The 17,385-nt window shown below is 37.3% G+C and overlaps 1 protein-coding gene across 1 annotated transcript; it reads left to right on the top strand.

Moving 5' to 3' along the window:
* Positions 1-2,428: 2,428 nt before the first annotated feature.
* Positions 2,429-12,295, top strand: LOC129253542 (uncharacterized). Its single transcript, XM_054891979.2, has 6 exons — positions 2,429-2,640; positions 6,421-7,134; positions 7,660-7,780; positions 8,435-8,650; positions 9,432-9,599; positions 10,342-12,295. The coding sequence occupies exons 2-6, from the start codon at positions 6,991-6,993 to the stop codon at positions 11,406-11,408; spliced, it is 1,716 nt and encodes a 571-aa protein (XP_054747954.2). The 5' UTR covers positions 2,429-2,640; positions 6,421-6,990; the 3' UTR covers positions 11,409-12,295.
* Positions 12,296-17,385: the final 5,090 nt, after the last annotated feature.

Genomic DNA, 17,385 nt, shown 5'->3' with positions numbered 1-17,385 from the left:
TATGTTTTAGTTACAGTATGTAGCGCTTAGAGAGAAAGTAAGTGTAAAGCGCTATATAAGTCGTTGCTTCGATCGGCATCCGTTCGTCTCAAAAGCGCCGTAGCGCTAGGTGATACATTTTCTAAAGTGGCCTGAGAGTCCCACTATCAAATGGCAGTATCTCGAGCAATTTGTGGTGCCATGAGCCTAATTACATCAGGAGGGCTAAAGATATTCGTTCGACCCAACCCATTCGATTTTTTTTTTCAATTTGATATTGCTGATCGACAAAAGTGTATGAATATAATTGGAAATCTAACACTGATTCTAAAAATGGTAACTAATGAACTTCCTTTCCCCAGATCGGGAAGATATATCAATGACTTTGGAACTATTTTTTGACTGGCGGAAGAATTAGGGCTATTTTTACTGTTTCAGTTTATAAATCTGATCCCATCATAGTTATCTTCATAAATGGCAATTTATTTTTAAATGAGCTGGCTACGATACCCTTCTCTGGTCAGATATGGAATGTCAGATATATATCCTATCCAATGGTAGTAAACATTCGACCCTCTAATTTCACGGGTTTTTTTAATGAATTTTTCAAAAGTGCCATTTTAACACACAAGTCTATGGGGAATGTTTTACGCGCTTGACACCAGGAAGAGAAAAAAGGAAGACTTTTTTTTCTTAGTTGAATTACAGGGATGATTATAGAGCTACACGACTAATACTCCTCCAACATGCTCTTCTTCCATCGCTATTCTCTTTTCTTCTTCTTTTTTTTCTTTTCCCCTTATCTTTACTACTTCAATATCCACAGGAGGCAGTCGCCCCCTTACCCCACCCCGAACACCGCCTCTACCCGCCTACAAACGATGTAAGCAAATTTGTCCGGCGTCATTTTCTAACAAAGGCAGGTCAGTTAGGAAATAACAATGCCATATTTGGTAATATTGATAGAATTTCCAGTTATTGGAATCCCTCGAATCGCGATGTTTTATGCATGAATTATATTCAATACAATCTCGGTACGGTATAGTGGGTCAATATGTGAATAAATATTGGAATGTGCATGAAGTTGATGAACCTAGTTGGACTGGACTCTCTTATTTCCCATTTTCATGATTTAAGACTGCAAGAGATAACAAATTGTCATTTGAATCAATGAAATCGACTTTAAAAGCGAGGAAATTTGAATTATTAGAAAAATAACAGGGAAACGAAAATCAACCATGCTTATTGTATGTACGTTTAAGATAGATTGCCCCCAACTCCCGCGCCCCCCCCCCCCCCTTGTCACCGCTTTCTCCCTCTCGCTCCCCTATTTTTGCTGTCTCCCTCCACAAATATCTCTCGTTCTCGATTCATCTTTTGATATCACAAAATCACTTTTATAACCACCAAACCACAATAACGAATGAGAAACAACAAACTTTTATGATTAATCATGCAAACTTGTTTTTGAGAAATATTCTTTCTGCTATAGAATGAATTAGGGCTCGTTAGCTACCAACGACTGTTCAGTTAACACGTATATTTCAAAATAAAGATTATTGCTATACCGATTTTTCTTGTACATTATTTAAAAAAATGCATTCTATTTCCATTGCACTTTTATTGTCTCCACAGTAAAGATGAAATAAAACTGAAAAATCTGTATAAATGTCAATTGAATCTGTTTAGGATATATACTCTGGGAGAATGTGCAGTCCAATAGGATTAGATCGTATTTGCATAACACTTTGCTGTGTCTCATATTATTGTTTGCTTTATTGATACATTCAGCACTTAATATATCTAATTGCATTTGTTTTACCTGCTACAGGGGTCGCCCCTCCCCAACCCATTTTGCCCATTTGCTCAAAATTGTACATTTTCGCTCCCCATTATATGACATTACAACCTTAAGGAGTCTAAATCTGTTTTCTTTCTTTTTATTCTGACTAAATCAGAACTCTGCCTTCTCCTTACATACCTTATAAATCCCGAATCCGGGATTTTAATAATAATAAAAAAGAAATCTTTGTTGTTTAACTAATGCTGGCCTTTACTACATGAATGAGTATATAGAGACATTGGTGATACATATCAGAAACACAATATTCAAAGTACCGCAGACACTTAATATTACGTCAGATTTATGTTGTTGGAAATTATATCTCAAAATTTGCAAAATTAATCTTATTACATCGCAGACTGCATGCATTAACATACACACACATTAAACAAAACATCGGTCACTCCTATCCGTACGACCCCCACCCTTAACCCGGCCTCACCCCTCTCTCTCTCTCTCCCTCTCTCCCTCTCTACATCTCTCTCTCTACCCCCCCCCCCCCCCTTAGTCTCACACTTACTCTCTCTCGCTTATTCAGGAAAACCACTCAGGCCGATCTACCTTTTCTGGACCGCATTTTATGTCAATATTGAGAGAGAAAAAAGGGAATGCACGTTTACACGCATTTAACCTGCAATTGCTACACACTTGCTACCGTTATTTATTAAACATGATGTATCCCATAGACTGTAATTTTATGCTCAGTATGCATACAGGCTTGTAATTATATATTTCTATGTGGTAGAATGATGGTCTGATGATCTGAACAATTTTGTTCTGTTTTGGAAAGTGAATTTTCAGCGGAGTTATCTTCATACGTAAGTAGACATGTTTCTATTTGTATTGAAATTGTACATTGTATACTTTCACTGGTGTATGGAAGGGTTGTATCAGTTCTCACTTCTGACCAATTTGAAATATACATTCAACTGGTATTTTCAAGTAAAAGTTTAAATTGGTATGTTCATTATTGGTTTACTTTACTAGGAAAACTCAACGGCGATGTCGTATTGTTTTAAAGATAGAAACCAATTGACAATGCTCATGCTTGAAGAGAGAGTGAAATGCTTTTTTAACCAGTGATCAATGCAGGTATTGTCTTAAGCATTGATGGATTAAACAAAGGTATAATAAGTCAGTCAGTAAGTAAGTAAGAAAGTAAGTAAGCAAGCAAATAAATATCGGTCATGGGTAAAATCATTTGGTACCAAAATAGTAAGTACGTTCTCGTCTCTTTCTGAGAGAGAACAACAATCTGATTGAACATGGCATTAAAAGCATTCATTTTTTTTCTTCAGAATTTCTGATTATATGGTAATATAATGGTATAAAATAGATTTACGTTCGCGATTAAACGAAACTCTTTTAAGCAATCTGTTATTTTGTAGGCTTTACTCAATCAATTAAAATATTTTGAGGTCACTTTATGTAAACAATGGAATAGAGTGATTTTTTTTCCTTTCCATTCCAAGGTCTATTCTATAATCCAAGTTAATCATTATTCAATGTTGTCACATACCAGCATTGTAAAGCAAACTTGGAGAGCTAGTACAATGGTTTTTTTTTCTGTATCTAGATTATCAAGATTGTTGTAATATTTCCTGGTGTTTGTAATAATCATGATAAATCTATGAGATTTTGTTGAACGTTAAACGCGATATTGCTGGAGAAATTGCATTCGGAATCAATACGAGGTCCAATATTTATCTACTTAAAATCCCTTCTTGCTCAGTTACAGAATATATCCTATAATTATGTTCATAGCTTTTTAAAGGAAAATCTAATTCTTTTTGCCTAAATACCTTTAATTTTTAAAGGAAATACTGAAGAGGAAAAATCTAATAGTTCTCCCTAAATACTAAATACTGAAATTTGAAAATTTTCAAATCATTTTTTTATTCTTAGTATTCACGATATACGTCTGAGAAATACATCTTCCTTTCTTCAAATGAGAACACATGCCTTTTGTGTTTATATCATCGTTTTGGTCCCAAAATTCAGATTAAAAAAAATAAGGATAGAAATAATAAATATATTCAATCTACATATAGTAATCTGCATGTGTCCCGTTACAAAGGTTAGAGATCAATCGTACACTTGATTTTGATGATTGATTGTACAATGTAGTCAATGCAATCAATTGTTAAAATCAATTGTTAAAAATGTTCTAACTCAGGTTGCTAAGATGGTTGCTAAGCTTTGTTTTACGGGACCCTCGTGCTATCGTCACACACCTGAACCGAGTCCAACCGAGCCTAGCCGAGTAAAGCTATAATTACATTATTTTTTTTTTAAATTACATTATTTTTTATATAATTACATTATTTATTTATTTGTATTATTATTATTTTTTTTAAAAAACAAATTCCAGTACTTGTCGTAGTTTATACTTCTTGTTACAATATATTAATGTTTTATACTAACTATAGGAAATAAGCCTTTCGGCTTTCATGGGCTATCCTGTCAAGGTATTCTTCAATTTCATTGTAATCTCCTGAGATAGTCTAGACGAATAAAATCAATCAATCAATCAATCAATGACATGCGATCGGTCCGTTTTGAATCGGTATCGTTGGTGTAACTGTAATAAGTACATTCTTATCTGTATTTAGATTATCATGATTATTGTAATATTTCCTGGTGTATGTAATAATCATGATAATATTTTAGCTTTTATTGAACGTTTTCTATGAAAACCTTTGTCTTTATTTATTTCCATTCACTGTTTTTATTTCTGTATATGTCAAGTTTATTGTGTAGGTACATTTTGACAGGGCTCCTTTGTAAAGCAGACAATTTGGTTTGAATGGGACAACCCTCTCTTTTAAAGAAAACGTGAATAAATAATAAATAAAATAAACAAAAGGCTGTATTACTGGAGAGGTGGGCATTCATCCATACAGTGTCTAATTGGCCTACTGATAATCCCTCCTTACTCAATTACAAAACACACTTTTAAAAAATGTAGCAATAGGTATATTTCAGACAATTTCCCGGTTAGTTTACCGAAGAGCATAAACGGTGTTCTGCAGGATGTGATACCTGGAAAGGTTTCCGTATAGATGTGAATGCGAAACCCAGATGAAAAGTCGTTTTAGATGAGGAAGAAAAATCAGACAAGCAGATTGGTGAGAGTTTGAACAATATAGGTGCACTGGTGGTAGCAGGTGGCGATGGGGCACCCTACCCCCCCCCCCATTTTGAACCCCTCGAAATGTCCCAAAAATGTCATTTTTGAAAGCAAAACAAAACAAATTCTTAAAAATATACATTTCTTTCCACGAGGACATAAAACAATAAGATATCTTTGTTATATTTAGACCACTGCAAGGATTAGGTACTTATGAGAAAAGCACAAACACTGCATATACGGGGAAAGTTGTTCATATTTAGTCATCCAATTTCTAAAAGAGCCATGATATGCTTCTCATTGCTTGTTCGATTTCTTTTCAAAATTTCACCATTCTATTTATTTTATTTTTCTCCTCTCTCACATGCAATTTTATGGATATGGTTGGATTAAGTAGTACATGAAACATCACCAAACGTATTAGGGGGATTAAGAAACATCCGAGACATGGAAAGGGAAACACAAAATAAAGAATTGTAATCAATTAAACGGTATCTCCATTTTGATGAACCCGCTTATTATGGCTACGGTAATTTATACAAGAGTAGACAGTATTATGTACACCACTACTGTACACAAACAGTTCAAGTAGACACAGCTAGTTCTCTTTCATTGCTCACTATGTAAGGACTTTTCCATACAATTGTTATCATATAACCAAATTTGTTCGCCATGAAATAGGCAAACATTGAAATTTATTCACCGCAAACGCATGCGGGATATTCACGGAAGGACATCCCCGATTTCCGAAGGGAAACGCCATTTCTAGGGGGGGGGGGTCAACTTAGTTTTACTAAATTTTTATTTTATGTCTCCACGAAAAGACGTGATCGGATAACTTGTTTTGTTAGTCTAATTTTGTTTATTTTTTTCCATTTTGTTTTATCCCGGGCGGGGGGAGAGGGGGGCAGTCAAATGTATTGTTGTACACATGCGTGACCGAACTATTTCCAAACACCCCCTAAACGAGGTTTTTCTCCGTGTGCAGAATAACCCACTAAACAAGTTTTTCGCCAGATTTATTAACACAATTTGGCCCCTAAACAATTTGTCGCCAGAATATGACTCCTAAACAAGTTAAACTTGCTAACAATAAGCTTAAATAGACAAAACTATATTTATGGGGGAAAAAACATACACTAAAAACACGTTTGGCTAGTCTTTAAAAAAGTTTTAGAAAAAAACATACCCTAAATACGTTTGACCCCGCGAATGACCATTGACCAGTTTTTCGAAAGAACCCTCCTATTTAAAAATCTGTGTTTTTGATACTCTTAACGAGTGCACTTGCGGCCCTCGCCCAAAACTGAAAATCACACCTTTAAACGCGTTTTTTGGTCACGCATGTGTACAGCAATATATTTGAATGCCCCCCCCCCCTAGGTTTTATCACCCTTTTATTCCAGTAAAGAATGACGTTAAGCAATAACTTGTTTTGGTTTCTCTCATTTTGTTCTTTTCTTCCCAGGAGTTCATTTCACATGTATCTCTCAGGGGATCATTACTGCCTGCGTATATCCTAGACTCCAGAGAGAGATCATTCACATGGATTATATTCGGATTTCTTTTTTTCATTTGGTAGTTGTTTATTTATAAAGAGAACTTCAAGCACAACAAGTTCCTCAACTGAACTTGTTTTATATAAGAAAGACGTCCTTTTGGGAAATCGACCAACACCATGAGTGACCAAAAAAACAACTTTAATTTAAGTGAAATTCTTGACTCAAGTTGATAATTAAAAAAAGGAAGAAGAAGAAAAGAACAAACCGTTAAGTCTTTTTGTTCCAGAGCATCATATTTTCTGCCTTCTTTAATACGTACATTTGTGAATTACCACTGTAAAATATCGTGCATTTTCAAAGAACTATTGCTGTCTGATATCGTCGGGAAAGAAGACATCTTGAAGTCTGTTTGTTCCAGAGCATCATACTTCTGTATTCTTAGATAGGAGTACGTAACTTTGTGAATTACTACCGGAAAAAATAGCATTTTCAAAGAATTGCTAACTGATATCGTTGGGAAAGTGGTCACTGGCACTATGATGGAGAAGCTGAATTTATATGAAAGGCTAAAGTTTAGTCGCCAGGCTATACCTCTGAATCAACTCAACAGTAATCAGTTTCCTATCATCGTAAAGATAACCAGTTGTGAAATCGCTGGTAGTGCAGTGACACGCAAAGAGGTATGTCAATGAATATGAACTTACTTGTTTTGTTTTGTTTTAATCAAAATAAGTTGTACACCAAAGACTCTGGATTTCAGAGGGGAAATAAGTCCTCGTCTTAAAAAGAGCTTTTCAATTTTATCATGTTTATTGTGTTTATAGAAATGAATAAAAAGTTTTTGTAGGTTTTGATATAGGATTGTGACTTTTAAAAATCTAACATTTAATATAACCATAAGGCTTAGAGCCATATTGACAGAATATTGAGAGGAAATTAGCTGATTAGTTATTTTGTTTAGATTAAAGTAATTGGAATAGTAAAATGATGCCGGTTACTCCAGTATGGGATGTTTATGGGTGGGTGTTTCTTGGATAATTGAGAACCTCATTACCGATGTGTTTGATTGTAATGATAAGGAACACCTCAATAATTTATATACAATCTAATATTTCTTTGTAAAAAAAATTATATCGAAATGAATAAGATATATATGCGATATCTGTCGAGTCGTATAAATTGTGTATTTCATTCCATTTCAACAGATCTTGCGAATCAACCACGTTGGCTATGAGCGTCGAGTTTTGGCTGTCGATTCGTTGCAAAGAATCTGGAACTTCCCAATCCACACAGGAATGAAGTTTGATATCATCGGGAAGACACTGGGTATGCCCTAGACTTTTTTTCATTCAAAAGAACCATTTTTGCAAGAGGATGGTGAAAATCAAACATTATTGATTGTTGTCATTGGAAAATTGCATTCATTTATCTAAGTTAGTCTTTATATACACCGCTTTTCTCCATTTATGGTGCTTCGTTAATATAAAAATTCATCAAAGATATTACAGAGAGGATGCGCTACAGAAGGCAAGAGATGTCTATCCTTTGTGATTTTTCGAGTAGTGGATAAAACGGGGAGAGGAAAGGGGAAAAAACAACAACAACACATAGAGAGGTCTGAATCGAGTGACTCTATATCATACCTCACCCTCCCCCTCCCCCCTCACTGTCATACGATCCGTTACGAACGCCAAAATTGGCCTTTCGTAGCTGATCGCGTAAAAAAAAATCTGCGTTCAATACGATTTTCACGACTAATCTGATACGATCTGACACGACGTGGAACGATTACTCCACGAGTAAGACCACGATTTCAATCGTGACGGGCATCTTTAGGTAATCTTGCTTCGTGTCAAACTATCCTTACTCAGCCACTGGGTATAAAATATTCGTTTCATGATCATCTGTTTTGAATATCACGTGGTATGTCATAATTCGATTTTGTTCATTGTCGTTGAAAATTTTGTTTCAATTCTGCAGAAAATCGCAAGTCCGTATTCATGCGGGAGATCATAGAATGTGGGAGTAGCAAACGAGCCAAGAAGATCCGGTTCTCCGAGTCCCAAGTCGATACCGCTCAGATCCACATCACCGGCCAGGACGAGGAGAAGAAGTTATCAGACATGGTCATTGGAGACTTCAAGATTAAAGATGTAACCCAGGTGCGATACTACGCTGGAAACAGAATTGTGGATGGTAAGTTTTATAAATACAGTCCTATGTAGATCTACACTCTAAAGACTTAAAAGGATAAGTACAAAATAACCAATGTGTTGATGAATATGTATCCGACTGAGAAACATGGTTAAACTCAACCATGTTTCGCGGAAGTAGATACGGGACACCACGTGTAAAGTCCTGGAAAGAACTGAGATAAAAGTGAGGTAGAAGAGAAATGGAGAGGCGAGAAAGTAGAAGTTAGGAAGTAGAGTATCTCTGGGAATTGAGTGTGGTCCTAAACGGACTGTCAACCAGAAGGAGTGGAAAGCTTGAGTGGTAGGCAAGATGAGAGGCTTGGGTAGAAGGCTGGTTGAGTTGGAGAGGTGAAAGAGGCTTGAGTAGATGAGAGAAGGCTGGCTTGGGTCGGCGAGATCAGCAGCCGGAGAGTAGACTCGATGTTTCTTAGTTTATTAGTTGGAGGTTTAGAATTCATGACAAAGACGTAAATAAGCCTAATTGATCATAGGTAACAGTTTTCCCATACCTCCGACTTCAAGGCAAAAAAATTGGTAAAATTTTGCACATCATGCAGCATAGTTTTCTATTTAAAATTATTAGATACTTTTCAAAATGTAAAAAAAATGTCATTGAAAAGGATCAAATCTATTCAGTTTGACAATAATCTATTCGTTTTAATAGTAAAATTATCAAGTATTCCTCTGACAAGCTATGATATGTCACATGGAGATTCTGAGCTTCCTATATCAAAACGCAAACGCATGATTAAAAAAATAAAATTTTCATATTTTTTTTTCAGATGAGATCAGCCCCAAAGTGGTCATACTTCCCTCGAGCCTTGACATCCACGTCACCATGGCAACTGGCTTGGTCGGGATGCCAGCCTCGGCTATGATGACCTACATGAACCAGCTATCAAACGAGATAAATTCGTGGGTGAACTTTGACATGTGCCGTGGAAGTTCAGGTAGGTCTATGTACTTAAAGGTCAAGCGCCCTTAAAATGGTTGATAAGAATTTAAGAAAATTATGGAGCATGATGTTGAAAATTTCACCAGTGACATTATGGGGAGCATGAACAATAGAGCCTGAAGATATTAAGAGAGTGGAAAGCGAGGAACAGAATATCATTTCATTACTAACATTCTTAAAAGATGACAATTTAGATTTAATTATGGAAATGACGTCAGCTCAATGGCTATTAAGAAAGGTGACGAAGATATTATTACGGTTCTTTTCGGCATACTTGAAAAAATTAATAAATTCAAATTGAATTCTGAGTCTACATAACTCTGGGCAAATGTCGATTGCAACTAGTAAATGATAACAAAATAAGCGCCAAAGATAGCAACCAATATTAAATTAAATCCCTTGTCGATATCATTGCTTGAAAATTAACATAATTCATGAAAGTTTTGCTCTTACACCATCTGGTTACCAAGTAAATGCCTGTGGGTAAATAATGGAAGCTCGTCTGTGCATGTGTTATAAATAAACAATAATCAATATTCATATAACAAGTTACAAACTTTTTGTAGATTGTAATACGAAGTTTCAACAATCACATTTGCTTGTAAGCATTTACTCGAGTTCACAAGTAAATTGAAAAGCATTATTACAAGCGATATTTGTTGTGAAATACTAATAGACTACATAGATTCGGATGCATTTAAAGTTGTGTTTTTTAAATTTGATTTGCCCAATTCCAGATATCCTCTTTTATACGGGAATCCCGAAATCTCTTAAAGGGAAGAAGACACTTAATGACCTAGCCAAACTTAATATCTCGCCTAAAATCGTCCGAATCAGTAAAGCTTACCGTAAAAGCCGTGGGCTACCCCGACCGAAGCAGACGACATCAGCAGGGGATGGTGGTAATATCTCTGGCTCTGCCATGGCAAACATGATGGCCTCCTCGAGAGGTGAAAGCTTTAAAAACAGCGAAGCGAAGAGTAAGAACGCCTTGCAGTGGCTTCGAACAGTCGACACTTCTCATGGGACGGCGTCGGCGACGAGTGTGATCACCGGAGACGAGGATATGAGTGAGGAAGAACGGCAGGCGATGATTCGGGCACGAAGAAGGCTGCTGATGAGCTTAGACGATTATGGATACGGAAGCGAGCAAGACACGCCGGAAAGTCGCAGTGGTGATCATCATGTCAACGGTGACGATGATCAAAAGGAGGACGAAAATGGCGGTGATCATGATCATGATATCGGCAACAACGTGAGCGAAGCAACGGAGAGCGGAGTGGATGTCGAGTCCCGGGAAGATGTGTCCGTGGCATCGAGCTCGTCGAAAATCGATGTCCCTGTCGTAGTGGAGCAAGCGGACGGAAGTCATCGAGTTGTAACACGACGCGAGCGTTCCACGAGAAGAAAGTCTACCCGCCGGTTTGGCGGATACTTTAAACCCTCCATGGATTTGATAGACGGTTATTCCAGTGCTCATGGAAAGCAAGACACAGAGGAGCCTGTCCTCCGCCAAAGCAGCAACGTTCCTTTCGAAATGTCCAGTAGTTACTTCTCGCTGTCCAAAAAATGGATCGCTAGGGACAGCGGCTCCGAGCAAAGTGAGACGCCGCACGCGATGACGAAAAGAGAGTCGAACTTCCGGTTTTTCACGTTCTCAAGATCCAGGAGGCTAGATGACCAGGAAGGTCCCAAACGAAGGAGTTCAGATTTTGCAGGATCTGCTGATATCGAGGATGAAGAGCACCTGTCTTACTTCATGAGGTTCCTGGAACTACAGGGAGATCAACCTCACATAGACTAGACAAACTAATAATGTAAATATATCAATTTATGGAGAGACCTTTTTAAGATAATGAATTATTTTTTAAGAAAGACTTTATTAAATATTTCTGCACAAAGCATAAAAGCAAATACAAAATGGGCGAGTAAAATTACTTGCCAATATTATACTGTACACAAACCGCGATTTTAATAAGCTCGATGCAATCCATCAAAATATACCATAAACTTATTTTGTTACATGAGCACAGTCTGTTAATAAATTTTTATCTCAGATATGGAAAATGAACAATTTACATGATAAATAAGTAGCTCGTAAATGCCTTAAATGACTATTGGTAAAAGTAAAATCATAGAGCGTACCTCTGAAAATGAAATTACCCATGGTGTAACAATGGAGAAGTGAATTTATTTGTCATTATTTAGAGCCATGCTCCGTTTTCCTTTTTTTTTATTGCTTGTTTTTTCTAACTTGAAAACTGATTTGAGTTCCCTTTGCACTCAAAATAAACATTTTGTCAATATCATTAGCCTATTAACATTATCAAAAACTTACAAAATATATTACGTCAACGGTATGATTGCGAATTGAAGTATATTTTATGTGCTGTATAAAAATTTCCATGGCATTGATCAAAGCAGAGTCAGGCAATCCCCCCTCCCTCCTTGACAGAGTGAAATAATTCATTTCCATACGCTTTTATTTTGAACAGTTATTTTTGTTTGTTATAGTTTGTTTATTTTTTGTGTGCCTTTCCTAAGATTTTTGTTCTTATGAGCGGCTGGTCCGCTTTATATATTCTGTTCAAGCTATGAGTTTGTTTATGATAATGCAATATTTTAGGCGACTGGGTCGTCACATAGAGTTTATCAAAATTCACGAGAAAATAAAATGCTTTGTGAATAGCATGATGGTTTTTTTTGTCGTGATTTTTATGGTGTAAATTAATTTCTGGAAATTCCCTCTTCTTTACATTATGTTTTGAGTGACGAAAAGAGTTAAAGCAAAAGTACATTGAGGAGAAGTGTCAACTGGCAAGACCAGTATGATTGACTTGAGTGGGGGTGTAAACAGTAAAATGTATGAATATTGACATGTAATAATATTTGTAGCAATTGGCAGATACTATGGGCCTACATTTTTTTAATTTATTTTTCAAGATTTCAGGGGGGGGGGGCAACTGTGAGGGTGCCGCGACTAGGACTGAAAGAAAGTGAGAAAGGGGTGAGAAAGAAAGAAAAAGAAGAGATTCAACAGTAGAAAATCAGAAGGATCTTTGGTAGGGTTCACTGGAAAGATATGAGCTATGGAAGGAAACAATCCCTGAAAACCGAAATCAGATTATAGCCATGTTATAGCGTTTTGACGTTTCATACTGTTGGCGGATTCAGGATTTCAGAATAGAGGGTCGTGGCGGGAAATCGGTTGGCATTACTCTCTCAGAGAATCTGACAAGAAGAGGTAGGGAGGCTTATCAACTCCAAATCTCGTCAACATCACTTAGAAGCAATCAGCGCAAATTCTCGTCAACATTACTCGTCAGCCCCACTCGACACCACATTTCGTCAACATTTCTTTTTACTATCACTCGACACCACATCTCGTCAACATCACTCGTCACCACCACTCGATACAATATTTCGTCACTATTACTTTTCTCTATCACTCGACACATCTCGTCAACATCAATTTTTCACTATCACTCGACACCACATCTCGTTAGCATCACTTTCACCATCACTCGACACACTTCGTCAACATTACTTTTCACCACCACTCTATACATTTTCTCGTCAACGTCACTTTTACTATCACTCGACACACCTTGTCAACAAAATCACTCGTCACAATCACTCGACACATCTAGTTAACATTAATTTTTCACTATCACTTGACAACCCATCTCATCAACATTATTTTCACCAGCACTCGACGCATCTCATCAACATCACTCGTCACCATCACTCGACACAACTCGTCAACATTACTTTTCATAATCACTCGACACCACATCTCTTCGGCATTAGTTTTAACCATCTATCGACACAACATATCGTCAACATTACTCTTCTTTACCACTCGACACCACATCTCGTCAACATTACTTTTAACCATCTATCGACACAACATATCGTCAACATTACTCGTCTTAACCACTCGACATATCTCGTCAACATTAGTTTTAACCATCTATCGACACAACATATCGTCAACATTACTCGTCTTAACCACTCGACACCACATCTCGTCGACATTAGTTTTAACCATCTATCGACACAACATATCGTCAACATTACTCGTCTTAACCACTCGACATATCTCGTCAACATTACTTTTAACCATCTATCGACACAACATATCGTCAACATTACTCGTCTTAACCACTCGACACCACATCTCGTCAACATTACTTTCAACCATCTATCGACACAACATATCGTCAACATTACTCGTCTTAACCACTCGACACCACATCTTGTCAACATTAGTTTTAACCATCTATGACACAACATATCGTCAACATTACTCGTCTTAACCACTCGACATATCACGTCAACATTACTTTTAACCATCTATCGACACAACATATCGTCAACATTACTCGTCTTAACCACTTGACACAATATCTCGTCAACATTACTTTCAACCATCTATCGACACAACATATCGTCAACATTACTCGTCTTAACCACTCGACATATTTTGTCAACATTACTTTTCACTATCACTCGACACTACATCTCGTCAACATTACTTTTAACCATCTATCGACACAACATATCGTCAACATTACTCGTCTTAACCACTCGACATATCTCGTCAATATTACTTTTCACTATCACTCAACACTACATCTCGTCAACATTACTTTTAACCATCTATCGACACAACATATCGTCAACATTACTCGTCTTAACCACTCGACATATCTTGTCAACATTACTTTTCACTATCACTCGACTCTACATCTCGTCAACATTACTTTTAACCATCTATCGACACCACATCTCGTCAACATTACTCGTCACCACCACTCGACATATCTTGTCAACATTAGTTTTAACCATCTATCAACACAACATATCGTCAACATTACTCGTCTTAACCACTCGACATATCTCGTCAACATTACTTTTCATAACCACTCGACACCACATCTCGTTAACATTAGTTTTAACCATCTATCGACACAACATATCGTCAACATTACTCGTCTTAACCACTCGACACATCTCATCAACATTACTTTTCATAACCACTCAACACCACATCTCGTTAACATTAGTTTTAACCATCTATCGACACAACATATCGTCAACATTACTCATCTTAACCACTCGACATATATCGTCAACATTACTTTTCACTATTACTCGACACTACATCTCGTCAACATTTCATTTCAGCATCTCTCTACACAACATATCGTCTATATTACCCGTCACCACCACTCGACATATCTCGTCAACATTACTTTTTACTATCACTCGACACAACATATCGTCAACATTACTCGTCTTAACCACTCGACACCACATCTCGTCAACATTACTTTTAACCATCTATCGACACAACATATCGTCAACATTACTCGTCTTAACCACTCGACATATCTCGTCAACATTACTTTTCACTATCACTCGACACTACATCTCGTCAATATTATTTTTTTACTATCACTCGACACCACATCTCGTCAACATTTCTTTTCAGCATCTCTCGACACAACATATCGTCCATATTACCCATCACCACAACTCGACATATCTCGTTAACATTACTTTTTACTATAACTCGACACAACATCTCGTTAACATCACTTTTACCATCACTCGGCACACTTCGTCAACATTAATTTTCACCAAATTGTCTCGTCAACGTCACTTTCACCATCACTCGACACACCTCGTCAACATCACTCGTCACAACCGCTAGACACATCTCGTCAACATTAATTTTTCACTATCACTCGACAACCCATCTCATCAACATTATTTTCACCTGCACTCGACACATCTCGTCATTATTACTTTTAAAAATCTATCGACACAACATATCGTCAACATTACTCGTCACCATCTGTAGACACAACGTATTATCAACACCACTTTGACCATCACTGGACACCACATCTCTTTAAAATTTCTCGTCTTTACCACTCGATGCATCTCTTTAACATTACTTTCACCATCACTCGACAACACATCTCATCAACATTACTTTCACCATCACTCGACAACACATCTCATCAACATTACTTTCACCATCACTCGACTCCACATCTCGTCAACATTACTTTCACCACCACTCGACAACACATCTCATCAATATTACTTTCACCACCACTCGATACATCTTGTCGACATTACTTTCACCATCACTCGACACATCTCGTCAACATTGGGTTCGCAACCACTCACACTCACTCGACTTTACATCTCGTCAACATTTAACTTTCACAACCACTCACCATCACTCGACACCACATCTTGTCAACATTACTTTCACAATCACTCGACAACACATCTCATCAATATTACTTTCACCACCACTCGATACATCTTGTCGACATTACTTTCACCATCACTCGACACATCTCGTCAACATTGGTTTCACAACCACTCACACTCACTCGACTCTACATCTCGTCAACATAACTTTCACAACCACTCACACTCACTCGACTCCACATCCCATCAATATTACTTTCACCATCACTCGACTCCACATCTTGTCAACATTACTTTCACAATCACTCGACAACACATCTCATCAATATTACTTTCACCACCACTCGATACATCTTGTCAACATTACTTTCACCATCACTCGACACCACATCTTGTCAACATTACTTTCACAATCACTCGACAACACATCTCATCAATATTACTTTCACCACCACTCGATACATCTTGTCAACATTACTTTCACCATCACTCGACACCACATCTTGTCAACATTACTTTCACAATCACTCGACAACACATCTCATCAATATTACTTTCACCACGACTCGATACATCTTGTCAACATTACTTTCACCATCACTCGACACCACATCTTGTCAACATTACTTTCACAATCACTCGACAACACATCTCATCAATATTACTTTCACCACCACTCGATACATCTTGTCGACATTACTTTCACCATCACTCGACACATCTCGTCAACATTGGTTTCACAACCACTCACACTCACTCGACTCTACATCTCGTCAACATAACTTTCACAACCACTCACACTCACTCGACTCCACATCCCATCAATATTACTTTCACCATCACTCGACTCCACATCTTGTCAACATTACTTTCACAATCACTCGACAACACATCTCATCAATATTACTTTCACCACCACTCGATACATCTTGTCAACATTACTTTCACCATCACTCGACACCGCATCTTGTCAACATTACTTTCACAATCACTCGACAACACATCTCATCAATATTACTTTCACCACCACTCGATACATCTTGTCAACATTACTTTCACCATCACTCGACACATCTCGTCAACATTGGGTTCGCAACCACTCACACTCACTCGACTTTACATCTCGTCAACATTTAACTTTCACAACCACTCACCATAACTCGACACCACATCTTGTCAACATTACTTTCACAATCACTCGACAACACATCTCATCAATATTACTTTCACCACCACTCGATACATCTTGTCGACATTACTTTCACCATCACTCGACACATCTCGTCAACATTGGTTTCACAACCACTCACACTCACTCGACTCTACATCTCGTCAACATAACTTTCACAACCACTCACACTCACTCGACTCCACATCCCATCAATATTACTTTCACCATCACTCGACTCCACATCTTGTCAACATTACTTTCACAATCACTCGACAACACATCTCATCAATATTACTTTCACCACCACTCGATACATCTTGTCAACATTACTTTCACCATCACTCGACACCACATCTTGTCAACATTACTTTCACAA

Source organism: Lytechinus pictus, chromosome 1 (assembly GCF_037042905.1).
Source record: "Lytechinus pictus isolate F3 Inbred chromosome 1, Lp3.0, whole genome shotgun sequence".
NCBI lineage: Eukaryota > Metazoa > Echinodermata > Echinoidea > Temnopleuroida > Toxopneustidae > Lytechinus > Lytechinus pictus.
This window is presented reverse-complemented; position numbering and strand designations above follow the sequence as displayed.

Excerpts from the sequence above, each read along its gene's own strand:
- LOC129253542 (XM_054891979.2), top strand. The coding sequence starts at position 6,991 with ATGATGGAGAAGCTGAATTTATATGAAAGGCTAAAGTTTAGTCGCCAG. Across the intron at positions 7,781-8,434 it reads TATCATCGGGAAGACACTGG|AAAATCGCAAGTCCGTATTC; the intron begins GTATGCCCTAGA and ends TCAATTCTGCAG. Across the intron at positions 8,651-9,431 it reads TGGAAACAGAATTGTGGATG|ATGAGATCAGCCCCAAAGTG; the intron begins GTAAGTTTTATA and ends TTTTTTTTTCAG.